Here is a 27,533-nt window from a genome sequence, read left to right on the forward strand (position 1 = left end):
AAAATTCATAACTGGATGAAAGAAAAAAAAAGTTTGGTTCTGTTTCTGAGAAAATGAGAACAATAACTCTCATTTAGCACTCGTGTAGCTCTTCTTGAATACTGTCTGCAGCAGTGAAGCCATCCCGAAAACCCACGACCTGTAGCTGAGACCCAAACCACCAGAAACACCTGCAGCATGCTCTGCCTGGCCCCACAGAGATGCCCCGGTCAGTGGGCAGGCATCTGGTACTGGGATGGACAGGGTGCCTGCTCCCCTGGGCACCAAAAAGCCGAGCAGGCTGAGGGTCAGCCCTGTTTGGGGCAGACCAACCGCTCCCAGACCACTCTGCCATCTCTCATGAGCTATCACTGACTCAGATCTATTTGAATGGGGAACCACAAACCCAGATACCCGAAGCAAGTCACCTAACTACAGTAAAAGAGTATTTAGGCGTCGGCCTCCTGACTTAGGAAGCTGCTCACTGACAGTAAGTGGGAAGGCAGCCACCAAAATAACCCCAGCCCTTGGGGCTTCTCCACTTTGGGACACCAGGTGGGAGAGTGATTTTGCTGGCATCTCGGAAAGGAAGCAGCCAAGGCATGCAAGGTGCTGAGCTGCATGAAACAGCACAACCCAAAGGAGGGCTACTGGGATTTAAACCCACACCTCAGCTCCTTTCACAAGGATTTTCCTGCGTCAACACTGTTGTCTTCATCGGCAACACCCAGATCAGTCTGGATAATGCCAACCTGGTTTCTAAATGGGAGGCCTGCGGACACCTGGAGACTCGTGAACGTCTCCTAAAGAAAGCAAGCCTGCTGTCTGTGTGTTTGAATTTATCATCTCCTACAGTGCAACTCCTTTAGGAGTCCTTCAGCCAAGAAGTTTGATGGAAGCTATTTGACCGCTGTTAGCTGAAATAGAGACTTCAAATCCAATTCCATCTTGAGACACAAAAAGCAAGCTGCAGCTTGAAAAGGTCAAAGAAGCTAGTCAGAGAGGTGCTATGGAATTACTCCGGATCTTATAGAACTTGTTTTCGATTTTTCTAACACACACGAAAAAAAAAAGCCACCCAACTCCCCCACGTTCATCTACAGACAGCTCAATTTGATTGGTGTGCAGGCTTCAGGACTCGTTCAGCAGCGCCCCATCAAAGAGCTCGAACACGACGGTCTCTGCTGCTCCCTTTATACGCTGCTCACTCCCGCTCCTCTCTTCCCTGCCCTGCTATTTTGCCACCTTTGGCACAAAGCTCTCTCCTGTGCCATCTGGAGCAGCCTCTCTCTCTCTGCATCAGTCAGCCCTCGCCCCTCCTGCTTTCAGCCATGGCTTTATGCCTTCCTCTCCCCTGGCTACACTGCCTGGTTTCTCTGCTTTGTAGATGCCTTGTTAGAGAAGTCCTGAATTCTCCCATGTCTCTGTACGACTACCTGTAATTTACACCACCGTGCTGCCTGCTCTCTGCTCCCGTTCTCCCTCAACGATGCGTATTACAACATCTTGCATGGACTACGTCACCCACGGGGTCTGCTGCACCCTGGCTCGGTAAAACACCCCGCTGCCCTCGGCCACGGCGCTACCAGGAGAGCTTACCCACGAGGTTCATCTTGGCGCTGTAGCTCCCGAAGTACCTCTCGTCGGTGTTGGGCGTGTGGCACTCGTATTCCCCGGCGTCCCGGTCCTGCAGCTCCTTGATGTGCAGCAGGACGGCGTCCCCCTGCACCCGCTCCACGTAGATCTCCCGGCTGTGCACCCGCTGCGTGTAGATGGCGTAGGGGAAGGAGGGGTCGGCCGTGCTGACGATCTGCACCTCGCGCTCGGGGGCCGAGGGCAGGTAGATGGACCACTGGAAGTTCTGCTCGGCCGGGCCCTGGTAGCCGCTCACCTTGCACCACAGCGTGACGTGGGACCCCTCCGTGCGGTACAGGGGCCCCTCCTGCACCGCCACGTGCCGCTGGGCCGAGGCCAGGCCTGCAGGAGGAGAGGAGAGAAGAGGAGAGAGAGACCAGCGTTACTCCTCAGCAGGTGGCCCATGCACCTTCTCCCCAAATACATAAGGGCCAGGTACCAGCAGGCCACCACAGAGCCGGTGTTTGGCCAGCAAGGCACCAAATTGGCACAGCAGGCCCACAGGAGAGGGCTTTGCAGGGGGGACCCTGCCCTGAGCAGGGCCACGCACCCCAGCAGCCACCCCCATGCGCCGCTCTGCCCCTCCGCCATACAGCTCCCAATTTGTTTTACCCCGCTCTCACCCTCCTTGGGTTTCAGGCCACGTGAAGCAAGGCCACAAGCACCCCTCCTCCCTCGGCAAGACCTCCAGCTGGTACAAAATCCCATTGTTTTCCCCTTAAACCCAGCGTGCCTTCCTTCTGCAGCCTCTCAGTCACGCTTGTGAAGGCGTAGCGGGGAATACCACGTTTCCAGCACTGCCTTTCCAAGTCTATTCGAAAGGAGTATATTTAGTACACAACAAAAACAATTAAAGCTAATGGAGGGAGTGGGCACATCACACTCTCAGGCTCACCGCCCCTGGCTGCTGGAAATCGAGACCCAGCAACGGGCGCTGTGCGCACGCAAACTCTTGCAGCTCCGAACAAAGACGGGGCGGCTGCAATCTGCTGTATTTTTACACAGATTATGGATGGCTGGCCCTTGGGCTCATGGCACATTACCAGCACAGCCCTCCAGGGGCAGGATAAATTACAGCAATCTATCTTGTTTGTTGCTACATCAAAGGCTGGAGGTCTGGAGACCACGGTGGGTGTTCATCGGTTATTGAGTTACCAGCAGCATGTGCACATGGTGAGGCCAATCACCCTGGCTTCTGTGACTGCCTGCTTGCCATCATAAAACAGCAATAAGCCGATTTAAAGCAGGTCCTGAATAATCATGTTTGCAAATTTCATCCTCCGTGTGTTTGTGCGCGCACACATTGGTGTTTTTTTTTTTCCTCTCTAATTTTCGACAACAATGCTCAAGTCCAGAGAAGAATTTTATTCTTCAAAACCCAGCAACTTGCAAGCAAAGGCATCGGGAGGATTACTGGCTCCATGCCGCCCTCTGGACATCGGTGTCCAGACAAAGTTTTTCTCGACAGACACCTTGGATGGGAGCCAGGAGAGATGGTTCTTACCAGCTTAAAGCAAATGGTGAAAAAAGGGTTCAGCACGTCCATCAGGCCGTGCGGCTGAACAGATGGAGTGCAATTCAAACTATTAACTCGGGCTCAGCTCGCTGCTGGTCCGAATTACGTTTCTTTTTACTCTTTATGAAATAACGTGATTTAAGAGACGGACGGGGAAAGCTAGCACATCTGAAACAAACAGGGAGATGAACGGCAGAGGCAAATGCTCCCACACTGTTTGCTCTTCATACAATCTCTTTATCCTGAGGATAGATACTGCTAGAGACAACTAACATCTACGGTGCAGACAGCCTCTTCTCTCCCCATAAAGGCCAAAGGACAAAGCAAACACCACAGCCTTTGAAGTGAAGAACTGTTTTTAAAGCAGGAAGGACAAGATCTTTACTGCACACACAAAGACAGCTCATAATACAATTTCTGTATGCACATGTAGCCTTGCTGCAAACAAGGTATCTGTACACTGCAACGACAATTAAAATTGCACCACCATGCAAACATGCAGCGGCAGGATCTGAAAGTTGCCCAAACAACACTCATTCGGGTATATCTTAGCTGCTGAGTGCATGACCTTGTTTTGTGGGCTTTTAAAGCACTACTGTTGTTTTTACGTAGAAAACACTTTGCGGAGTTCCCCAACCATCCCGCTGAAAAACAACACTTCATCAGGAACACGTACCAGCCCTTCCAAAGCTCACTGGCAAGATCACAACCTCAGGGATCCACAGCATGAATCTCCACACCCTGATGCACACAGGTAGGTTCTCACCAGCCTCGTGGCCAGCGTGAAGGTGGGCCTCCTCCTTCCTTTGCCAGTGGCTTTCAGGAACCTGATGGTCACCCTACAACCCGTCGTGCTGCTCCAGGTTTGGATGAAACCTGCTTTTTACATTCCTCCTCTTCCGTTCCCCTCTCACACCCGCACACAGTACCTCACCTCCCAGCCCCACTTGGTGGATCTGAGGAAAGGGAGAGATGTAAGAGGCGGTAAGCATCATGCTTCCCATCCTGGCTCTAGAAATCTGCGAAACTGAAGGACAGGAGAAGCTGGTGTGAGAAAAGCCCTGCCTGGAAGGAGAGCTTCAGCCTGGAAGGGAGACAAAAGAGCTGGTGTTTTGCTGCAACTTGCAGCAAGTTTCTGTTCAGCCTCTCGGATTGAGAGGCTTAGGCTCAGCATTGGGTTGAGCCGGGTGCATCTCCAGAGGGGCAAGATGCAGCATATCTACGGTGCTCTTCCCCCAGCCGAGCTGCAAGTCCCTGCTCCAGCACAGAGGGGCACGAGAGCTTTTCAATGCTTAGAAAAAGCACACACCACAGAAAGAAAAAAAACACTTCTCAAATAAATAATGCAACTGAGAAAGGGAAGGAGAAAAACGATCAGCCTGAGACAGATGTGCAGCACTAGAAGGTCTCTTCCCAAAGGGTTAACTTCTTGCATGGTAAAGCACGTTTGGCAGTTCTCAAGCTCTGGGAATTGCTCTATCCAGGCACATACAATATCAAATTGCATTTCTTAGTGAGCAAGCGTTTTGATTAGCAAAAATAATATGCCTGAGATCCCATTTTAAACTCTTATCTTGTCCTCTTGAAGCAAGAGAAGAGCTCACTGAAGGAAGAGTTTTGTGCTCCACACCTCCCTTAGGAAGCCTAGGAGACGGTTAAGTTTGGCATTTGGCTAGTACTTCACTGGCACAGCTGGCTTTTAATTGCAAATCCAATATAATTTACTGACAATGTGAGGGCTGATATGGAGGAGGTAGCGAGCCAAGAGCTACTTTAAAATTAATAAGAAATGATGGGGTTTTGCATCTGCTTTTTTTTCCAAAAGGCAGCAAATCCCGCATGCTCCAGAGGAAGTGTTCCCTCATCCTCATCCCCTCCAGATGAGGGTTGTTCTCCAGGCCTTTTGAGCTAAGCACAAGAGAAACAAGAGCCGGGCAGCTCTTTGCAGCTCCACTGGCATTCCCAAGCCCCGATTTGGAGGAATGAGGTGTGTGGGGCAAGGAGGAGGAGGCAGGCAGGGACATGTGGCTATGGGGCACCAGGCAATGCTACAAGCAGACCGGCTGGCACCGAGGCACCACAGATGCCCGCTCCCAGCACAGCCCGCTCAGACAGCTCCAGGGGCCACGGTTTCACCTTGAGCATTTTGGAAAGGCAGGTGAAAAGGAAGAGCTTCAGCAGCAGGGCAGGGGAGAAGCACAGTGCCTGAGTCACCTGGCCGTTCGTGTGCCGACTCACAGCCAAGGCTTCAACGCCTCTCTGCTCAACCCGCAGACAAGAAAGGCGTGTGCTGAGCATCCCTGTCAGCGAGGCATTTCACCCAGTAGTGCTGCAAATCATCGCTTATTTTGTCTTTTCAAAATCAACACCCTCCCAGTAATGCCAACTGACTACAGCAAAAGCTAACTTTTCCACATGGAGACATGAAGAGCTCAGAGCTCGGGTTTTTCAGACACAACTCGTCACGTCAGGTGCCCAGATTGAAATACCCTGAAGATGCCCCATTTCAGGAAGGGCCAAATGTTTATTCTTTGGGAAGATGGTGGGCTTTCAGGTCCCTTTTGGAAGAACAGGTATGCAAAACTGTATCTGAGAACACTGATCCAAGAGTTACTACAATGGATTAGTGGGTACAATGAAAGAGCAGGCGGCTATGCACACAGAAACTCTACCACAGCATCGACACACCAACATAAACAAAAATTAGGGACCGCATGACCAGGAACGTCTTGCACAAACACTCTCCCCGTTGCTGAAAGCGTGGGCCACGCCTGCACCACACCATGCTCCATCAAGCTATCTTAGACAGCAATAGTCACTGCCACTGTACCTTTAATCTAAAAGAGAAACTCATGCTCTTAGAAGGAGTATTATCCTAGGTCCCTAATCATTAGAGAGGAATTAAAAAAAGTCTTTATGTTTTCCATATCTTCCAGAAGTATAGGGCTGGCAGCTCTGAACACCAAATGGATTCTATGGCTTGAGGGGCTTTTTCTACTCCTGCAGCTTCACAGCAGTTTTCCTTCGCTCGGAGGCTCGAAGGCAGTATTTGTCAATAACTGAACTGCATGCTAATCTTAAACTCTCCTTAAGAATTACTTTGTGCTGTAGACTACAGTTACTAGACAAAAAGCATTTCCAAAGAGATTCCTCTTTCTCCTCTCACTGTCCCCTGCACAAACACATGGAGCGCATTTGTGGTTTCTTTTGTTGCTGCTATCATTTGTTCAATTTATAGGTTTTACAGGAAGGGTTTCAGAAGAGAACAAGGACAATAAATGGTGGGAAACAGTTTCTACATAAGAAATGATGGGGCAGGAAAGGACTCAGGCCTGGGAAGGGGAGATGCCTTTGAGAGGATCTTGTAGAAGTCCATACAATTGCAGATGCCATGGAGACAGTGGTCAAGAAGTGACCATTTACCACGTCTTACTGTTTAAAAACCAAGGCCTGCCAACCAGGATTGGTCAGATCCAGTTTCATACCAGAGGAGACATTCTTGCAACTCACAGCTGACCTGGGGACCTCCTCACCAAGGTATGCTGTGCACCTGGAAAGCCTGCACAGCTCCAAACAGGGATGGAAAAAGTGCTTGAAAAAGGACTACTAAATAGGTAGGTCACATCAGGCCCAGGAGGCTCCAAAAACGAGCTGCAACTGCATATCTGCAAAAGGCCTACAGACGCTTTTTGAGATGTGATACTGAGCTAGGGGGCCCCTTAGTCTGACCTGGCAGAGCTGCCCTCATGCCCCTTCACAACCTGTGTAATCGCAAGCTGTGCCCATCAGCAATACAGCCGCACCTGGTCTGCAGACTGCATTGGCTATATGACAACAGGAGCAAGTAATGCCCTCTTTCAGCTTTTTGTCTAGAAGCACAGCCAACTGAACCGGCTCCCCCAAACACCCCCTGAACCACAGCGGGAATTTCTGCCCATGCACAGGGCAGGGAAGGGGAGCGTGCACAAACCCTGCTTGGCTATGAAAAATGGGCATCTGCACTAGACCATGGGAGCTGGCAGGAAGTCCCCAGCAATGAAGACAATTCAGACACAAGTGCTAAAGAGCAGTTATGCTAAAACGTCTCCTTCCTAGTGTGAGAGAGGCTCTGGGCATGCACCCACGAGCAGGTGCGAGCACCAAGCACACCACTGCCTCCTGCGGGTTAGGGGCTTGCTTAGGGGGGGGAGCAGCTGACCCTCGCTGCAGGACACGGGGCTCAGCTCGAGGCTGGTGCCAGCAGACGGCTCCTCTGTCTGTGCTCAGCACCACCAGCCCCAGCCCAGAGCTGCAGGACGCAGTGGGTGTACCCCTTCCCCGCTCCGATGCCGGAGGAGAAAGGATGCCATGCCAAGGGCAGGGAAACACCAAGCAGTGTTTTCAAACTGTTCAAGAACATCACTTTATTAATGGTAGTTTTAATTTATCACTCCCCCCCCCCCATCTCCTGTACAATTGCCTTGCACCACAAAGAAGGCAGGCAGCACCACCGGTGAGGCCACACCAGCAGCTCCTGGGCAGGACACGATGGGAAACGGTAGGGTGGGCAGGAGCATCCTCAAGCTGCAGCAGTCCGTGCGTTGGCCGTTCCTGCAAACCCTGACCCAAACCCTGCAAAACCCAAACCCACAAAACCCTGTTTCGTTTCAGGAAGGCTCTTCCAAGCTCACAGTTGTCCAGCCACTGATAACACATCCCCAAGCAGCTATCTTAATTTGCATCGGCTGAAGACTGTTGTGGTCTCTACAGGAGACCCCGCTACTGCAGGTAACACCAAAACCAGGCAATCTTCTAGCAATGTACACCTGCTATTCTGTGAAGCCTCCTCTTAACGTGCACAAGTAAAAATTAGGTTCAGGCTTAATTTTTGCATAAATGACTCACAGCGGGGACAATCTCTGTGCGCCGCAACCTGCTGCCAGATGGAAAAAACAATGCTATCAGAAGAAAACACGTGGTAAACCCCTCTGCCCTCCCCCCCAACACACCATTATTACTGTGAAGCCTCATTCTGGGAAAATTCAGTCTTTTGCTTGATGTATTTCTTGTCATGCCAAGACGGTTGACTGTACTGAAAGGCTGGCTGGAGCCACCTGCAGAACAACCCTTTCCCTACCCTCCACCCTCTTGCTTTGATGTTTAAATTGTGCTACCAAGGGTGCCTGATCCCATATCCTCCTCCTCCACTCCTGCCACCATCCTGCCACGTGGACTGTCCTTCCTGAACCGAGTCGAGCAGCTATTCACTCCTCATTCAAATTCCTCCCACTGCTGAGCCAACTAAGGATGGCTAAGTGGAGAGGTCAGCCAGGAACAATTTATACAATAATTGGTATGGAAATATCACAATCAGCAGGGAAATATCAAAGCACAGGCAAACGAGACAGGAGCAGCCAACGAAGCTTTGTTCTTCCAACACAACTGCTTTCACTCATCCCTGCTTGCTGCTCTGTTTCACATCCACTCACTTCCACAGCAGATGTTTACTGTCTTTTAAGAAAAATGCTTTCAATAAATATGAAAGAGGTGACATTTCTTTTAATCACCATAGATTGCTCTGGCCTGTGACTAGCTTCCCAAGCTCTGACTGCAAAAGAGGTCTTGTACCTCTGGTATAATTATGCAGCCAGTCAGACATCCAACCCCCTTGCCAAGATCAGAGCCATTTTTCATCCCTTGGTTCTTCTCAGATCTGGTCCTTATATTGACAGATGACTTCCTTACTTTCCACAGCACAGCATTGGTATTCTACAGCTGCACAGTGTTAAATGTGATCTGCCCTTGTGATTTTTTTTTTTACAGCAAACCTCATATTATATGAATGTCACATTCCTCTGTTTTTTCTCTGTGTCTATAATTAGGCACATTAAAATACGCTAGTTTTAAACACTGCCTTAGAATGGCTTATTCTTGAACCACAGATCATTTCTATTACTACAACTTTTCAACTTCTACAAACGCTGAAAAGAAGGGGTAATTCACAGTATCGGACATGGAGAAGACAGGAAAAAAACTTGGACTTGAAGAGGAGAGACTCCGGAGCTGGACATGGGGGATAGGTATATTTCTAACTTGCCAGCAGCAAGGAAACTGAGGCACCAGAGAGATTGCTCTGTGAGACCATGAAGCGTCTCACAACAGGGCTTCTTCTAACAGACATTTAACTTCTTCAGGAATACCACAGGTGGAGATGAGCCTGTCCTGGGGGATGCACAAGACAAGATCTCCTGCTCTTACAGTTCTGTCATTCTCAACCATCCCAACAGAAAGTAGATTTAAACCTATTTGGCTGTACTAAAATCTGAAACTATTCTTTAATCTACCGTAAATCGAAAAGTCGGGGACCCAAACATCCAGAAGCCAGTCAACCAGGCCTGCATAAAGAGAAAAGGGTAACACCCCATTTTAACAAAAGGACAGAGGATGGCAGGACATCCGCTCTGTGCGTCGGTCCCCAAGCCCAACAGCCTGTGGTGCTCAGCCTCCTTACTTCACATGGGCTTGAGAAAGTTGGTGGATCAAGGTGTACCTGATGTAAAAGGTGGATGATAACATTACTTGCTGAGGTATGAAGGAAAGACTGAGCCGACTTGTCCTGCTGGCTAGGATTTGTAATGGTAAGCAACTGTTGGGGGCTCAAATATCTTTGTGCAACATACCCACTACTTATTATGGTTTGACTATTTTCCCGCAAAGCTGCTGAGAAGAGTCCCTTGTAATCTGAAGTCCTCGTGTTCCCCAAAGGAATTTTGTTTCCTTCCAGTTTTGACTAACCCCAGAGGACAGCAGAGTGCTCAAGCAGCACTACAGGCTCATTTTGCAGGATGGGCTCTACCCTAAGCACAGAACCTATTTAATCAAGCATTTCTCTTCCTCCAAGGTCAGAACAGGACTTTCCCAGCTCCTGGATCAGCATGTTCTTCATATACCATTCCATCACTACCCTTATCATTATGGGAAAAATACGCAAGCAGAAGCTCCCTAGCAGATTATATTTATATTGGGAATATGCAGGCAGGAAGTGTTGATTTGCCCACGCATTACTTAAAACTTGCACAGCTCCTTGTGTCTTATCCTTAGGAGCTTCTTCTTCCCAACAGCATGCTGAACACACACCCTGCTGACTTTTATCACTACCACTTCTTCCAGGTGTGGTTAAGTACTACTGTACTGACACAGCAGCATTTACAGCGGCCTGGCTGGAACATCCAAGGTACTGCCTACTTTTGTATTTTCCAGTGAAAAGTAGTGATGGTTTCATTACTGCCTTCCCAGCCTAAGCTTTGAAGCCACAACCACAGGTACGCACTGTAGGATTTAATGTAGACCCACACAAAAAGTGCAATCTCCCAAGACTGATACGTGTGTTTTTTCCTTCTGTTCCTTTAGCTCTTAAAATACACGTAAGGACACACCATTTACTCTGGCATCTCTTGTAGTGGTCCCAGACCTCTAATAGATTCAGCATTGTCATGCCAGTATCAAAGCTATGCAGTATCAACACACGTCTCAGGCTGCTGAACTCTTAGATGGTCTGCGTTCCCAACCTATCCGGAGGGGAGGGAAAAATGACATTGTTAGAACGACAAAGCTAGGCAGGAAATTTCTGACATAGTTCATTATGCCCTGCAGCCTCTGAATTTCTTTTTATTATCCTTCTTTAGTCTTCTGGTCCTACATGTTCAACAGCCGGGGTCAGTCCTGGGATTGTCAAACACTATTCCCTGCGTGATCACTCACTCTCAGACAATAAGAAACCTCATTTTGTTTCACAGTCAATAATGTTTTAGTATCACTTCTTTTTTCATTTTCCTGCACGCTCTGCAATCCTTCCCAATATTAAACAACAGAATGCCCCTATTATTGCTGTAATTCACCTCATAACATCCCAAATGTTTAAAATACTCTCTCAAGAGAGAAAGTGTGGAGTCCCAAATCTCACCTTCACAATATCCTTGTCAAAAGGAAATGCTATGTACTACCCAGCCTTTCATTACGGGAATTCCCTCTCTTTCATGAAGAAGTCTTCCAAAATACTTCTGATCCATGAAGAGCCTGGTCCCTTATCTTCCTTTGAACTTCCTTTTCCTGAAGAAAAAGAAAGCTCCTTGCTCTTTTTATTTGAAGCAAGTGGAGGGAGGGAGCACACACACGTGCAGCACTCTCCTTTTACCTCCAAGAGATAAAAGAGGTTTCCAAGAGAAACTCCGGTGGTTCTGGCCCATCTTTCTGTGCTTGTGGAATTTGCTTATTTGGCTTCTTTCCCCCCTCCTTGCTCTGACTCCATGTTTCCTCTTATTTTGGTAAGGATGACATTTAGGAGGTCAGCACTCTGACTCTCTCTCTAGGACCTTCACTTGCATGCTTCTTCTGGGCTAGGGCTGGAGCCTCTTCACACTAAAAACCAGCCATCTAGCAGTTGCTCATCCCCAAATCATTTGTTGTCTAAGAAGAGAGATGTAATCTCTTAGATACAGAAAGTCTGGAAGCGCTAATGGCAAGCTGCGCGGCTGCACACCCCTCCATCCCTACCATCGCCTTCCAAAGCACGCTTCTCCAGCACTTCAGCTGTGTCCTTCAGCATAGGCTCTGCACCTGGTCCACACCTCCTTTTGAGCACATAGTTCTGTAGAAGCAGCACAGCAAAAAGTTATAAAGTGTAATAACTAGAAATGAATGCAGCCAAGAGCAATCTCTCCTGTTTCCTCCTGGCACACTGAAGAAGCATTTGTACCCCTCAGCCATGGCCATTATCATGAGAGAACATCCAATTTGCAAGGCAAAGCTGCCACCATGTACCTCTTCTTCCGCAGAAACAGCTTTCAGGTAAACAGTAAATAAAGTTATCCCTGGAGTCAAGTGTACTGCCTAAAAGCATCCATTTCTTTAAAATGGTTTTCCCACCCCACCATAAAGGATCAAAAGAATGCAAAAACGTGGCTGCACAACAGCAGTTTCCATTTTCCCCCAGATTCTCCCAGTGCACTGTCGGCAAGATGCTGTCTCACAAAATCTCCGTGATTCGGTTAGAGACCATCCCTGAAAGACAGATACAGATCCGGGGAGATTCTTCAGCTACCTACTGCCTCTTATTGCTAATTAAGATGTCAGAACTCTTCAGCTCCTTACACTGTAATTTATTAGTTTGACATGCTACAGAGACTTTCAGCAGTTGTCACCAAATTACCAAGGCTCCCATTTCAAAAGGGAGGACAGGTGCTTTCTGGTATTTGGGAAATCAGAAAAAAAAAAAAGATGTAGAAGTATTTACGTTACTATTGTTTCCCGTCTGGGAGAAAGGCACACTCCTTCCCCCGACAACCATTCATAACATGATGCTATCACCGAGGAACGAGACTGAGAGTCAGACGGGATTCTCCTCCCTGTGAGGAACCACGCCATGCACCAGCACATGCTGGGGGCCACCCAACTGGAAAGCAGCTCTGCAGAAAAGGCCCCGGGGGTCCTGGCAGACACCGAGGTGAACAGGAGCCAGCAGCGTGCCCTTGCTGCAAAGGAGGCTCTGATGGCATCCTGGCTGCATTAGGAGTGCTGCCAGCAGGTGGAGGGAGGTGAAGCTTCCTCTCCGCTCAGCACTGGTGAGGGCATACCTGGGACACTGGGTCCAGTTCTGGGCCCCCCAGTACAGGAGACACAGGGGCAGACTGGAGAGAGCCCAGCAAAGGGCCACAAAGATGGTGAAGGGACTGGAGCAACTCTCCTGTGAGGAGAGGCTGGGAGAGTTGGGACTGCTCAGCCTGGAGAAGAGGAGGCTCAGAGGGATCTTGTCAGTGTGGATAAACACCTAAAGGGACGGGGCAATGAGGATGGCACTAGGCTCCTTTCAGTGGTGCCCAGTGCCAGGACAAGAGGCACTGGGCAAAAGCTGGAACACAGGAGGTGCCAGCTGAACATCAGAAGCACCTCCTTACCGTGTGGGTAGCGGAGTGCTGGCACAGGCTGCCCAGAGAGGCTGTGGGGTCTCCCTCCTTGGAGACCTTCATAAGCCACCAGGTCGTTGGCCTGTGCAACATGCTCTGGGTGGCCGTGCTCGAGCAGGGGGTTGGACCAGATGTGCTCCAGAGGTCCCTGCCAACCTCAGTCGGTGCGACAGACGATCAGATGGGCTTACATTCACTGCTGCTGTGGGCTCTTATTTGCCTTACCTCAGCACCAGGCACCTACTCAGATCAACCTTGCTGTGCCAGCTCCTTTCCAGAGCAAACAGCAGCAGACACACACTCAGCCTGAGAAGTTCAGCTTAGAAATGTGGTTTCAGTACACAGTTAACTTGATCTAGGCATCAGCTGCCACAGAAAAAAGCCATCTTGCTTTTCTGCTTACTTTGTTCTCAGCAGCACATGCACTCCTCTCTCCCTGTGCTTGATCCCCATAGAGAGCCAAAAGCAAAAAATAACCCACTAAGACATCAAGAACACCTTTTTTGTCCCTTTGGGGTTAAAGGACGGGGGCCAACAACGCATCTCATCAGCAGCCAGGGGACTTCAGCCGAGGAGCACCTCCAGGGAGCAGGAGGCCACGTGAGGCCATGCCGGCAGCCCGCCGGAGGCCACCACGGCGCGTTTCTGGCAGGCCTCGTGGCAAAGCACCAGGTGAAGCAGTGCTGCAGCTGCTTGCCGCGGGCTGCTCCCAAGCACACGGGAGAAAATAGAAGGGCTCCGAGCCACCACTTTCAGCAAACAGCCCTAAGAGCGAGGGACTTAATGAAGCCTAGCTTCCTCTGCCATCAGGAGGGAGGCTGTCTCCAAGGCTAATGATTTGACTGGAAGCTTCAGCTGAAGCTTTTCCTGTGGCTGGCACAGTAATTTGGAGACACAGCAGGAGTCCTTGAAGAAAAGGGTCTCTGCAGTCCCCGCCACCCCCTCACACTCAGCCTCTTCACAAAACTTGTAGGGACTCGCTTATCTGCGAGCTCTCCCTGCTCCCGTCAGATTTGCGTGAAATTGGCCAAAGGGCTCCCAGGTTACCCGGGAAGGGGAGGCAGACGGAGGCAGCACGATCAGATAAGCCACGTTTCTCTGAGAAACCAGCCTGAGGAAACCAAACCAGAGATAGAGGCTGGGAATCACAAACCATGCAGAGGGGAGAGCCAAGGCTTCGGCACTGGAAAAGACAAGGTGGAATGAGGCGAGGAAGGGCTCTTCCATTTGGCAAGGCAGAAGAGGAGGAACTAATTTAAGTTCACAGGAATGAGCAGAAAGCACAAAAAGCTGAACAAATTTCAGAGGCAGAGACAGATAGGAAGTGCTGCAGTTTGAGCAGAAAGACCCGGGTGGGCACGTGCACACATTTAAGTGCTAGAGGCAGAGGCCAAGATTTTGACTTAAATGGAAACGTGAACTTGTAACACCAGAGACAGGCCAGTCCCATTTTATTAATGGGTAACATTACCTTGACACAGGGACTACAGGAAGAGGTGGAAAGAGCCACAGAAAGAGCCCCTAAAAGCCTTCAAAAAAAAAAGTCCTGAAGCTGGGTAGAGGATACTCATGAGGACCTAAGAAAGGCTCTGCTAGAGAGGCAGGAGAAGGCAAAGACAACAGGACGTGGAGAAAAACTCCGGAAAGAAAGGCAGTTGCTGAGTCAAGAAAGGCAGTGGTGGAGCACCACCGAGACATACATTAGCACTGAACATCAAAAAAACCCTTGCAAAGTAAGTCATAGAGACAGAATAAACTGGCAGAGGTCTGGGCTGGGAGGTACAGCTCCAGCCAGAGCACCCCTTGGGGCTTGCAGAGACAGAGCAGCTGCTGGAGGAGGGGATAAGGCAGCTTTGCGTTGAGAGAGAGAGAAGCTATGAGTAGTGAACAGCAAAGACAAGGGAAAACAAGCTGGGACCCTTAAGGAAACCAAAAGGGTTAGAAAATCTACATTTGTGATAGGGGTGGAGAAGAGGAGCACAGGGAGAATCACCAGGTCAAGGCAGGCTTTCATCTGTGTGCCAGTCCTCTTTGTTTGTACAGGTTGGTAAGGTTTGGGGAACAAGTTGGAGGTAGAAAAAAGGGGCTATCCCGGAGAAGCACCGCTAGTGTCACCCAGTAAGGCAGAAGTAAAAGCGTTTAGGAGGAACGCCGTGACGGGGAGGTCGGCGCACTCAGGAGGCTCGCGCCAGCAGCATGCCGCTGCGTGACAGCAGAGGCAGCAGGTGGTGTGCACAGGAGAGAAGGCGGAAAGTGTCCTGAGGATGGGGGCACATGCCACTGCCTTGGTGCTGTGAACAGCTATGGGACAAACACCAATGAAAGAAAGGGGGGGGGGAACGTTTAAGTCCAGGCACAGGAGGAGGAAAGCAGAAAGACCCCAAAGGGTGTTGGCTGAAAACCAAGACAAGCAGAAGCCGTGCTGGCAAACGGGGAGCACTGAGAAGCCAGGTACCCCGCTGCTGCATGTGGGCGCAGGGAGGGAGGTCCCCAGACTAAGCAACAGCCCCTGGTGCACCAGAGGGGCGCCAGCCTCCAGCACCACGCCAAGAGCCAGCACACACACAACGAAGAAAGGGACATGCCCTTGTGACCACGGGCACCACAGCCTGACTTGATGGATGGAGTCTGGAAAAAGCTGCAAGCTGGATTTTTTCAGGGTGACAGCATCAGCTCAGGCACACCACAGCTTGGGCACAAGTCCAGAGGTCCTCCTGCCACAACGCTTCTCGGCACCCATGTGATGAGAGGAGAGGGGCCAGCGTGGTCAAGAGATGCTTCAAAGGCAGCACACCCCAACGCAGCAAGAGCAGGCTTGCCCCTTCCCACGTCCGCAGATCTGTAAGGAAGCACAGCCCCACTTTCTGGGCACAGACCACACGTCTCAGGGTGACTGAAGAGCGTGTCACTTCAAACACAAAATCTTTCCCGATGATCTGCGATAAGGGATGGCGAGGGGAGAGGCAAATTCTCCCTCTGCTGATACGCAGCACTGATTGTCCTCCCGCCTGAACTCCCCGAAGAGCAGATGCACGCAGAAGTTTTGATCTTCAGCTACCTATTTAGCAGAGCCTGGTCCCTTCTGATCAGGGAGTTAAGGAAAGGCTTACATAGCTACCAGGGAGAGACGTTTTTTATTTATCTGATTTCAACATGCCCAAGTTATCTGACTCTAGAGGAATTCAATTAATGAGAATAAAACTCTTGTTTGATGCAAGTCAGGAAGGGTTTTTTTTCTCCCTCCTGTAAATAGCTACACCCCAGAGATTTTACCCTGATTATGGGCCCTAACAGCAAATCAGTGAAACCAGCTGATGAGACACAGAGACTGCACCAGAATGCCACACACTCCAGACCAGTTAGGGACTGAAGAACCTGGTGGACACCAGCACAAAGGTGGGGAGAAGGTGACACAGAGACCTCCACTACCATGGAGATGGGGGGTGGGAGCTTGGTTTATTGTGTTTTTGTTTGTTTTAACACACTAACTTTTACCATACCATTAAAACACTCCTTCCTTCCCACCTGGAGGAAGACCAGAAGCCACCAGAGCAGGCAGGAGGGAAGCTGGAGAGAGCTGTGCAGTGAAGCAAAGACAATGCCACCAGTTATGCAGTGCTACTGAGCACATCCGAGCATGAAGAGATTCACTGAAAAGGCAAAAAGGACTGCAAGAAGTTCAAAAAAAAAATTATCAGTGACTGCACAAAGCAGTGATCACATGAATGGAGATTTCCACCTGCTCCAGGTCTGCTGACCCCTTCTGCTGAGGAAGGATCCACTCCCATGCTTCTGCCCAGCAAAGCGGTGTAAACGAGACCCAAACCATCTCCAGCCACAAAAGGCTGGGCTGACAGGCTCCATCAGGCCAGCAGGGTGACACGAACACATTAGCACAGCAATGGGTCATGCCTGAGCCCAGATGAACTGCTGGTACCATTGACGGGGGAGGAAGAACCAACACCGACAGCAGTATAGGCATACAAAATTTTTACCCAGATAACCCTCCCCTAAAGTTGGTTGGTTTAAGAGGAAACATAAGAAGGAACATTACAAATCACTGAATCACTGGAAACCAAACGCATGGCGCAAAGCTCTTCTTATCAGATGATTTTTCTTAAAATTCTGCCATAAGAGACAAGCACAGTTCCAGACACCAGCAGTGCTTGTCCTAGGAGATTTACCCAGTGTTTATTCAATGCACATTTCACTAAAATACTCATTATTATATCCAGCCAGGAGACCAAACAAACATCCATAATTTCCTTTGACACCTCCTAGCTGCACTGCTCTGACAACAGCAACCAGAGGCATCCAGTGCTACTACATGCCAAAGAGAAAAAGAAACTTTAACTACCTCCCTAAACCTCTTCAGCACAGTAAGAGAGAAGAATCACAGGCTGAACTAGCCAGAATTCATCCGTTGCTTAGGACAGCACCAATAACACCTCCCGGCTGTATACTTAGGATAACACACGTAGGTGTTTCTGCAGTCTTCTCATGCAGAAACCTCAGGAACTCTTCCTCCTCTTCCCTAAGGGAAATTCAAGACATTTGAGGTTTAACAGCTGCAACAAACAGTCTTCTCTTACAAGAGAAAATATTCAGGAACAAGATAACAAGAGACACAGTTACTGAAACAGGATGAAAACACAGAACAAGCCTCTGGGGTCTAAGCACTGCCCTAATGACTGCAGACTGCTACTCTGAAAATCTGAATTCAAGTATACAGCTCTCATCGTTGCTTGCAGATCAAATAGGAATGGCAAGATGCAAATGTTGCTGCCTGCAAGAGCAGTAATCTAAGCCACCATTTGCGAGCAACCTGCTAGCAATGCCACAGCCCCTGCAAAAGACAGAAATAAAAATCTGCAAATGCCCTTGATCTTGCATTCATTCCCCAGTAGATTACTGTGCTTAACCCAAACATCCCTATTTTTCTGTTGGGGGAGCTGAGTGCAGAGTCTTTATTATATGTAACATGGCACGGAAATACATACACTATTCAAATCTGATTGCAGACAAAGGAGATGAGTTAAATAAAGGGAAATCTTGCCCAGAGAAGTTGTGGATGCCCCATCCCTGGGAATGTTTAAAGCCAGGTTGGATGGGGCTTTGTGCAACCCGGTCTAGTGGGAGACATCCCTGCCCGTGGCAGTAGGGATGGAATTAGATGGTCTTTAAGGTCCCTTCCAACCCAAACCATTCTATGGTGCTATAATTCTACAAATAATACCAACTATACTCCTTTAAAATAGTTTTAAGAACATTTCTTCACTTACTTCACAGCCAAGAGATACAGCAATTGTACAAAGCCAACTCAAAATTAGCAAATAATTTTGCCTGTACATGAGAAGAGAATGCAGATGCTAAATACATTATATAGACAGTGAAGTGTCATCAAAGCAAAGAAGGTAAAAATAGCGAAGTTATCTGTAAGATGACTAAGCAAATGGATTTTCAAAAATATACTTTCAAATACGACACCCTTTTCTTAGAGCTACAGACATCCGTTTAGGTTTGTTAATTTCTCAATTCTTTCTTTTGATAATTTATTTTTGGCCTCTCGCTGTTTAACGCGCCAGCATGCTTCCCCAGAAGCCTCTCTGCACCCTACCCACACTCAAGACTCACATCCATGTACCGAGAACAATGTAGAAACCGGTGCTCATCACTCCTGTAACTACAGAGCACCTAACACAGCACTTCTATGGTCACATACATGCATTTCTTTTACACAAGACCATCCATCGGAAAACTTGAGTGCTGCTGTCTCCCAGCTTCGCTTCTACCCCTTCCTCACCATCCCTGCAGATCCATTGGGCCTTCATGGCTCTGCTGATGGCTTCCAGGACCAGACTCTTTTCATTAGTGAAGTCTCACTTCCAGCATTCTTACAGTCAAGAAACAGTCTACCTCTTTTCCAGGCCAGTGCCCGGAGCAGGAGATGAGATTTTGCCACCTGAGGAACAGCTGTGGTTGGAGGAAGCATGAAGTAGCAGAGCTCCTGCTGCTGGGGTAGGAGCTGCAGCTCCCAGCACCTCTCCCTCCACATGCTCTGCAGCATCCAAGCTCACAGGCAGTGCTCTTCTGCCCCTCTCTTCCATCAACATCCAGATGTCTCCCTAAAGACAATTACCCTTCCCTCAGATTAAGTCTCTTCAGGGACTTTGCTGGCCTCCACGCAGCTGCAGTCACTGGTAGTCAGCAGCTCTGAGGTAACAGTAGTAGCTGGTGCTTGGCTGTGTCCCCCAGGTCATCCCCATGTCATGGCAAAGCCCCATACATGGCTCTCCTCCAGCCCCTTCTCATGGACAGGTACCTCCTGGTGCTCTGAAGAGCCTGCTAGGAACAGAGCTCTCCTCCAGCAGCCACATGCCAAACCCTGGGCTGCCCTTCCCAGCATGTGGGTTTCCAAGGCTCCAACCCATTACATCAAGATCATTAGGATGCTTTTAGTGACATATCCCAGTGGGCCTGCTAGTGCAGCTATTAGGTGTTGGAGGCACAATAAATCTTCCCTCACACTCACCCCTCTCATCCCTACATACTCCCTCAAAACAAGCTAGCCAAAAGATGGGGACAGCCTGGACCACCTGTTTTTTTTTTCCATCGAGATGATAGCCAGGAGATGCGAGACAGTATGGGCAGGCCTCTGAGAGACCACACACCTCTCCGAGGCACGGCTCCCCCACTCCTCGCCTGCTGTAGCTCAGCGTGGCCTCAGATGGCACGGCCGCACATTAACTTCCCCCAGGAGGAAAGCAGCCTCCCTCCCACCACACCTCCGCTTTCAGACAGGCACAAATCTGAATAATTGCTCCTGGAAGCCCTGTCCTTCCCGTGTGGGTACAGTGCAGCAAGGTCCCCTACCAAGCTCCCTGACAGCACCCAAGCCAATGCAAACCCATGGCCTCACAGCAAAGAGGAGCGAGGGCTTGTTGACTTAAAGCATTTGACAGCTACACACTCTGGATTAGATTTGAATACTGACTAGCCCGTGGCACGGGACTGATTAGACATAGCAGCTCTACAAGTGCCGGTGACCCACAGATCAACCGCGGTGCTGCGACGGCTGGTGCAGATGCAGGGTACACCTGGGGTACACCAGTCCCCTCTGCGCAAGGCGAGCGTAGAGCTCAGGGTAAACATCCATTCTCCTCTGCCCCTAACACTGATGGTAAAATCCATCGGGGAATAACAATCTCTTCCACGCATTGCTCACAATGTGTGGAGCATTAGCAAAAGCTGGCCTGCTTGGTTAACAGCAGCAAGCAAGGACTTGGCCGTAACACTGTGCTTTCCCCCCACAACTCCCAGGACACCTTTTCAGTCACCCTCTCTATTTCAAGGAGCGGGGCACAGAGGTGGAGTGCCTTTCCTCTGGTTGCATTGCAGATCACAAGCAGCCCGGCACCGTAAGGGTGAAACCCTCCAGGCACCGTCTGCAGGCCACAAGCAGCCAGCAGAAAGCCGGGTGGTGGCACAGTATGGCGCCAGCCGGTGCCTCACGATGCCCGTGCCCTCATCACAAAGAGCTTTATCACCCGAGCGGGTGGCTCAGCAGTGATCTCTGTCCCTCCTGTGCAGCGCGATCAGACAGCAGAAGAAGGAGGCTGGCAGGAGCCAAGGCAAAAGCTCAGGAGGCGGAGGGGGCTGAGGACCTGACGGGAGGAGAAGGGAGGGAGCAGCACGCGCTGAGCTGGGGAGATGAAATGATACGGCAAGAGGAGGCAGAGCACTCTGAAAGCACACCGGAGATAAACGCATTCAGATAATTGCTTAGAAGGGAATAAATATTAGTAAGTACTATAATTACCACGAACACTTTACAAAGCTGTACGAAGAAACATGACTAGGAGAAGGGCTGGCACACAGGCTTGTTGGGAGCTCCTATTTCAAGCTCGCAAGAAAGAACCAACAAGGCCTGACACCCGGGTTGGTAATTTCGGGCTGGCAGCCAGCCACAGCCCGTTGGCAAGATCGTAGGTACTGGGTAACTTGAGTTAATAAGTGCCAGACTCCAGCAGCACAGCTTTCTCGAGTAAAGAGCTTCTGGATGACTTCTGGCAACAGCCTTCTGCCTTCTCCCGTGGCTCTTATTCATAGTCCAGCTCCACCTTCAGAGAAATTTGGAGCGGACTGGGCAGGTTCCTACGTCACTAGTGACGATGCCGAATGGAGGCAACAGGAGTTATCCAAGAAGTAAGGCCTCACTTTACCCAAGCAGCCAAATCTCTGTACCCACACTCTCATGAGAGATCAGAGCCCTTCTTTCCCTGAGAGGCAAACAGAAAACCTTTTGCTTTTGGGGGTCTCAGCATCACACTCTGCAGTCTCCATTTCTCTACAGGCCTCAGAAACCACCCATTTCGCTCAGCACCCTCCTCAATGCCGAGCTCCTCACGCTCACACACCAGACATTCAGCTCTGCAGAGTCCACAGAACAACGCGTCTACCTCACCTCTGCTCCTGCTGCCTCTAACAAGCTTATCAGCCTCCATACAAAGGCCAAAACCCATAAAAGTGACAGTGTGCCATAGGCAGAGAGATCAGGGACGCAGGTGAGGTTGAACCAACCAACAAGGAAACAAACAAGCAAACTCCCCAGAACAGCCAGATGCAGCACCCACTCCCCGCTACTCCCCTGTAATCACAAAGACGGGAACGTGTTTGCTGGGAAGGGAAGCTATCTGCGTATCTCCACTTTTGAACTAGTCAAAAACAAAAACCAAACAAACCACAGAATACACCACTTGGCAGCGCTGCCACAGCCATGCATCAAAATCACCTCCAACCACGTCAGCCCCTGACAAGCCGTTTTGCAAGGGCCAGAAAAACAAAACCCAGGGCGCCAAACCAACCAAACAGGAGGTGTTAGAGTAATGCTGATGTTGCTCGTGGTTGCACAGCTGCCCTGCATGGTGCTCTGCAACACACACTCCAGATCTGGCCGGTTTCTGCTGTCTTGACAGGGCCAGCTTCGTGGCCAGAAGCTGCACAGGAACCTCCTCAGCAGCAGCCACAGTGCTTCCTGACCAGTAAAGTCCAGCTGCTGCCAGGACTAGGAGAGAGAGGTGAAGTGCTATGAATATTTTCAAGTCCCAAATGGAAGCAATAGCTTGGCAGGAGAGAAGCTGGCTGAGGGCGGAGTTAAGTACTGCCCTGGGACAAGAGGGTGCAGACAGACCTCACTATCTACATACAGTTCTCTTGCACTCAGGAGTCTTTCAGGCTTTGAAAGCTATGGGCGTGGTGGTTAAAGGCCCAGCACTCGGCAAGATCCTGCCTCCAGAGCCTTCTCTCATCTACCTAAGCCGCTGGGTTCATCACCTCACTTCCCCTCCCAGTGCTTTCCCACTGCCCATCTTTTCCCCACTCCCGCGCATAACTGAGAGCTGCCTCTTCCTTCCCTGCAGACCTGACACCCAGCAAGAGCAGGAGCTGGACCTGCAAATACCAACCAGGCACCAGCAACAGATAGAAATCAGAAAGACGGAGCCACAGGAGCAGTGCTGCTTTTAAGCACTTGTGCAAGCGCTATGGAGCAGAAACTTAAGTCCTGAGTGGCAAAGCCTCTCCCTTCTCGAGAAAAGCTTCCCATCCTTTAACTGAGATGGCTTGGTTTTGTGCTCGTGTTCAATTACTCTCAAATTATTGAAATGCGACTTTAGCAGCAGCTAGAAAGACAAGATTTCCTTTTGTCTCCTTGCCATTTTCTACTTAAACCTCCTAATGACAAAAAGCTTGCTAACATGCATCACTGGAAACATGCTCTCAATACACTGATGGGGACAGGGTGAGCAACAGGTTAGAGCTGGCAACGACATAAATGCAGGGCAGCTGCCCTAGGCCCATAGCAGGCAGCTGCAGACTTAACTTCTTTGCCCTGCAATTTACTCAAACCCCACATTGTCTAGAGAGGCATCGACTTGAGCCTCTGCGTAGCTGATAGGAAACAGATGCTGAATGTCACCAGACATTTAACCAGAGAACCATTCCTTAAGAGTATTTCATAGGAATAGAAAATAGACGGCAATACAAAAATGGTGTCGAGACAAATTTAGCAGGTTATCATTAAGGAGTATTTAGTAACTCAAAAGCCAGAGGCAAATCATAATGCTGCAGTTTTCCAGACACTGGCTGGAGGGCCTGAACATCCTTGGTACGAGCAGACAAGTCGCATCACGAGCAGAAGAACCCTAGCAACAAGAAGAAAACTGAATTGTGCTTTAAAAGCTTTCCCCTTTCTTTCAGGCAGTTTTCCCAGCCTAGTAAGTTTCCGGGCAGGGTCTGAAGATTGCTATCTGTCACACAGTGAGGAGCATGCTTCCAGCTTACAGCACTCTCCGATTCATCTGAGTTAAACCACCTAAAACACCTCTGGCTTCATACCAGTCTGTATAACCTTTGCGACAATGGCTGGAGCGTGATTGACTTTGTAGGGTACAAAAGAAGACTGAGACGACAGGAAGGATGGAAGAGAGAACAAGAAAAAAAACACCAGAAAAAAACACTTTCCTGGTCCTAAATATTTGTTAAGTCTCCCAACAGTGAAGCACTCTCCTTCCCAAACATAATGCGACCTCTCCCCCTGCAAAGTCTGCGTGTCTGTTTATTCTGCCTTTCACTTTACATAATGGGTCTGGTTCCAAGTACACATTCGATTTACAATAAAAACCGCTTTAATAAAGTAATCTAACTTGACGGAAGGTCAACTAGAAGACAACAATTCGCATAAACCAAAACCTCCTGTGTAAATAAACAGGATTTGCTGGAGCCTCAGGATGTCACGCAGCCTGGCCAAGACTGAAGGGAGGGAGCCTCCCCCCGAGGAATCCCATTTGGGGACGGGAAGAATTACACTTGGGGATGTGCACGAGTGGAGCCTTCCAGCCCAGCAGAGACGGCTGGGGCGGGCATGGCGAGGCAGCCTCCGCCGCACAGCCTCAGCCTGACTGCGTGACACCCCACGGCTCACCCCCAAAAGAAACACAGTCCGGGTGCTGCAGCAAGCACCCAGTGACCTAGGGGCAGCGAACACGGGGTGACAGCATTGCAATCGGCTTGCAAAAGGAAGCTCACAGCAGAGCACTTTGGGCAGACGCAGACGGAGCAAGCACGATCTTGGCCACCGATGCTAACAATGCATCCTGGAGCAGATGAGGCTCCCGCGACGCTCCTGGGCCGCTAGCTTTGGTAAACAAACAACCCCAAAGCCCGCGTGTGCAAACACCCACTCTGCCGTTTTCTCCATCAGCAGCAGCGAAGCAGGAGAGAGCAATAGCAGAGCGCTTTGGCAGCGCTCAGCAGCTCCCCAGCCAGCACCCCTTCCCCACCAGGCGAGCTCCGCCAGCAGCCAGGCCTGCAAGATCTTCCCCCGTCTCTCCGGGAGTCGCCCCTGCATCATTATTTCACTCCAACATGTCATTTACAAGTGATCTGCAGTTTCAAGACCTTCCGCAGGCTGTACTCCCCTCCAGGAATCACAAATAAATCACCAATTACTATGCATGAATAGAGAGAGGAAGAGGGTAATGAGTCTATGTACATATATACATATGCAATGTTTGAACACAAAGAGCTGTAAATTGCATTCACAGGTGGCATTCTGGATACTGCAGGAGACTCAAAGACAGAACTATTCATAAACCAGTCACCAATGTGAATGAATTCAGCATTCCCCAGAAGCCTATTGTGTTTCCTATATATTACACCATAAATATGAGTAGTATCAGACTTTGCATCCCCGCAAAAAAAAGGAAGGTAAATCTTGCAACTACACATAGGATTAGCACTGGCTGGCACAAGTATTAATGGTCTCCTCGCTGCATGAGGATTATTTACAGCACTTGCTCTATTTTCCCATTTTGTACTTGCTGTGATGAAGTGCCACTTGTTTAAAGAACCCTGTAACAAACACTGCAGCGAGAGGGGGAAAAAACAGCAGAGATCTACAAATGTTACACCCACATGCCAGATGTGGGTTTTCAAACCCCGGGTTTCCAGTTACTTGGATTCCGTTAGCTAGTTAACGCTTGATACGTTGCATTAAATCATCTGCCGGCTCTTTGCATAACCGCGACTCCTCCTTCGGTAATTCTGATGAGTTTGCAAAACGGTAAGGAAAAATCGAGTTCTGTTTCTTCTCCCGTACACTCAGTCCACAGTACCTTATCCTTACATTCTAGCATTAACAGTACTTGTTTGGAAAGCTAGTCCTTTTCTACCCACTCCGAGATTCATGCTACGAAGCAAGGCTTTTTACTCCCAGCCTCTCCCCCGGTAAGTCAACGATGTCTCAGCTTCACACACAACAACCTAAAACCACTTCAGTGCAACTCCAGGCTTTGAGTCGCGCATCCCTGGCCTTGTTAAAACCACTGAAAAGCGCCCAGAGATGGCTCAGCACCACCGTGGGGTGCCTTACACAGGCGCCTGGGTCCCACTTGTGCACCTCCTCGGGAAGCCTTCGGCAAGGCAATGCCCTCTGCTGCTACGCGGCCGCATCAGCCGGGCGCGCTTCGGGGCGACGGGCTGCTCGCTCCATATTAGGAGCACTTAACCCAGAAGAAGGGTGTTATTGCTCCTCAGCTGGGGAGATCCAGCGTGCAAAGGCAAGGCAGCGAGCAAACGCTGCTCGTCTACACCCATCTTGTGGGCTACGGCAGGCTGCCCGTAGCGGCGGGGCAGAGGCACCCTGGATAAACTTAGCTTTAAGATGGTTTCTGTCAGGGAACCCAAAGGAGAAAGCTACTGGTTAGGGGAAGTTTGAACCCTCTCCAAAACCATTTCAAAGAGTTGTCTCTCTTTCTCTTTCCTAAAGAAAGGCAGGCGGCATGAAAAGCCACATGCAAGCATGCACAAACACAGATTAGAGACATGGGAGCACGGCTGTGACTTAAGATGTAGTTTCCAAATCGGCAGAGCAGGTAGGTGACAATTCCTACGGCAGGAAGACCGCCAGCCTCGCCACTGCTTCCACAGCATTAGTGCGAGCAGAAAATCTTACCAACGAAAAGGCAAACCACAACAACTCCAAGGTGGCTCCGTATATACACAGGCAACAACAGCGTGAGGGTGCTGTGCTGTATTTTCTACAACCGCTCCTATTGACTCATCGGGGCTAAGCCAGGCTCGCAGGCTGCTGCAAAAAAGCAGCCTTTTAATTGCCTCCTGTTCTGCCGTTCCCAAATTTGCAGGAGGGGATCTCGCACCGCTACGGCACCTCTCCTCCAGCAGCGGGATCCCAAAGGACTTCGCAGAGCAGCGTGCGGGCACTCGCGGGATGGGACAAACCCCGGCGCTTACGGGGTTTGGGGCACAAGATGTATCGGCACAAGGCACCCGATGTGGGCAGGCAGGGACGGAGGAACTACCGGAGGAGTTTGGAGAGGCGGCACAGAGCAGCCCAGCCGCGTTTCAGACCGCGGGGGCTGCCTTCTCCAAGGGTCTCCCCCTTACCCCACCAGAGCCGGGAGAAGGGCTCGGCTCCTGCGCCCCACGCTGCCCCCCGTGTCCCCCAGCCCTGCCCCTCGCCCCAAAAGGGGGCACCCGGCTCCGGCCGTCCCCTGGGGCTGCCAGGGGAGGCGAAACCCTCGCCCCCCCCCGCAGACATCTTCCTCCCCTCCTCCCTCCGCCTCGCCGGAGCCGCGTCCCCAGCCCCGGGGCGGGGTAGGGGGGGACCCCCGGGGTCCCGCCGGCACTTACCGAGGCAGAGGAGGAGCAGCAGCGGCGGGGCCAGGTGCGGCGGCGGGGTCGGCATGGCTGCGGGGCTCCGGGTGCCTCTAGGTCCCGCCGCTGCCGGGGCGGGCGTCGGGCCGGGCCCGGCGGCACAAAGGGAAGGCGGCGGGGCCGGCACGGGGAGGCGCCAAGGCGGGCGGGGGCATCGCCCCCGCAGCGGGGCGGCCGCCGAGCCTCCCCCCTCTCCTCCTCCTCCTCCTCCTCCTTTTTCTCCCCTCCTCTCCCCGGGGAAGGAGGCAGGAGGATGGGGGGAGATCGCCTCAGCAGCGCAGCGCTTAAAAAAAAATATAAATATATAAAAATAATAACGACAATACCGGGAGATGAGGGGGTGAAACGGCAGCCCCGCGGCCGCGAAGTTCCAAAAACCAGCGGGGCCGCCCTCACCTGCCCGCCCGCCCGCCCGGCGCTGCCGCCGCCGCCGCGGGGTGCCCGGCGCTTCCTCCCCGCCGCCAAACTCCTCCCCCGGCCCGCCCCGGCCCGCCCCGCTCCCCCCGGCGGAGGGCGAGGGCGGTGGGATCCCCCCCGGGCCGAGGCAGCCCCCCGAGGGGCGGGCAGGGGGCACCCGGGGTCGGGGTGCGGGTAGGGGTAGGCGCTCGGGAAGGTTAACCCTCCCCGGTGTGGGGCGGGGGTGAAGCCGAGGTTGTAAAGGGTAAAGCGGGTTTCTTTGTTTTTAGGGGAAGGGGGGCCCTCGGGGGCTGCGAGCTGGGAAGGGTCCC

General features: G+C 50.8%; 1 protein-coding gene across 2 annotated transcripts in view; it reads right to left on the reverse strand.

Moving 5' to 3' along the window:
• Nucleotides 1-27,262, reverse strand: part of IGSF3 (immunoglobulin superfamily member 3) — an 86,746-nt gene extending 59,484 nt beyond the window's left edge. For both annotated transcript variants that reach the window (XM_080575795.1, XM_080575794.1), the window contains exons 1-2: nt 26,782-27,262; nt 1,579-1,956 (exon numbers count right to left, since the gene is read on the reverse strand). In XM_080575795.1, coding sequence (XP_080431921.1) covers nt 1,579-1,956; nt 26,782-26,836 — 433 coding nt within the window. In that variant the 5' untranslated portion in view covers nt 26,837-27,262. The remainder of the gene's footprint in view (nt 1-1,578; nt 1,957-26,781) is intronic.
• Nucleotides 27,263-27,533: the final 271 nt, after the last annotated feature.

Source organism: Anser brachyrhynchus (assembly GCF_964034855.1).
Source record: "Anser brachyrhynchus genome assembly, chromosome: 1".
In the NCBI taxonomy this organism is placed as follows: domain Eukaryota; kingdom Metazoa; phylum Chordata; class Aves; order Anseriformes; family Anatidae; genus Anser; species Anser brachyrhynchus.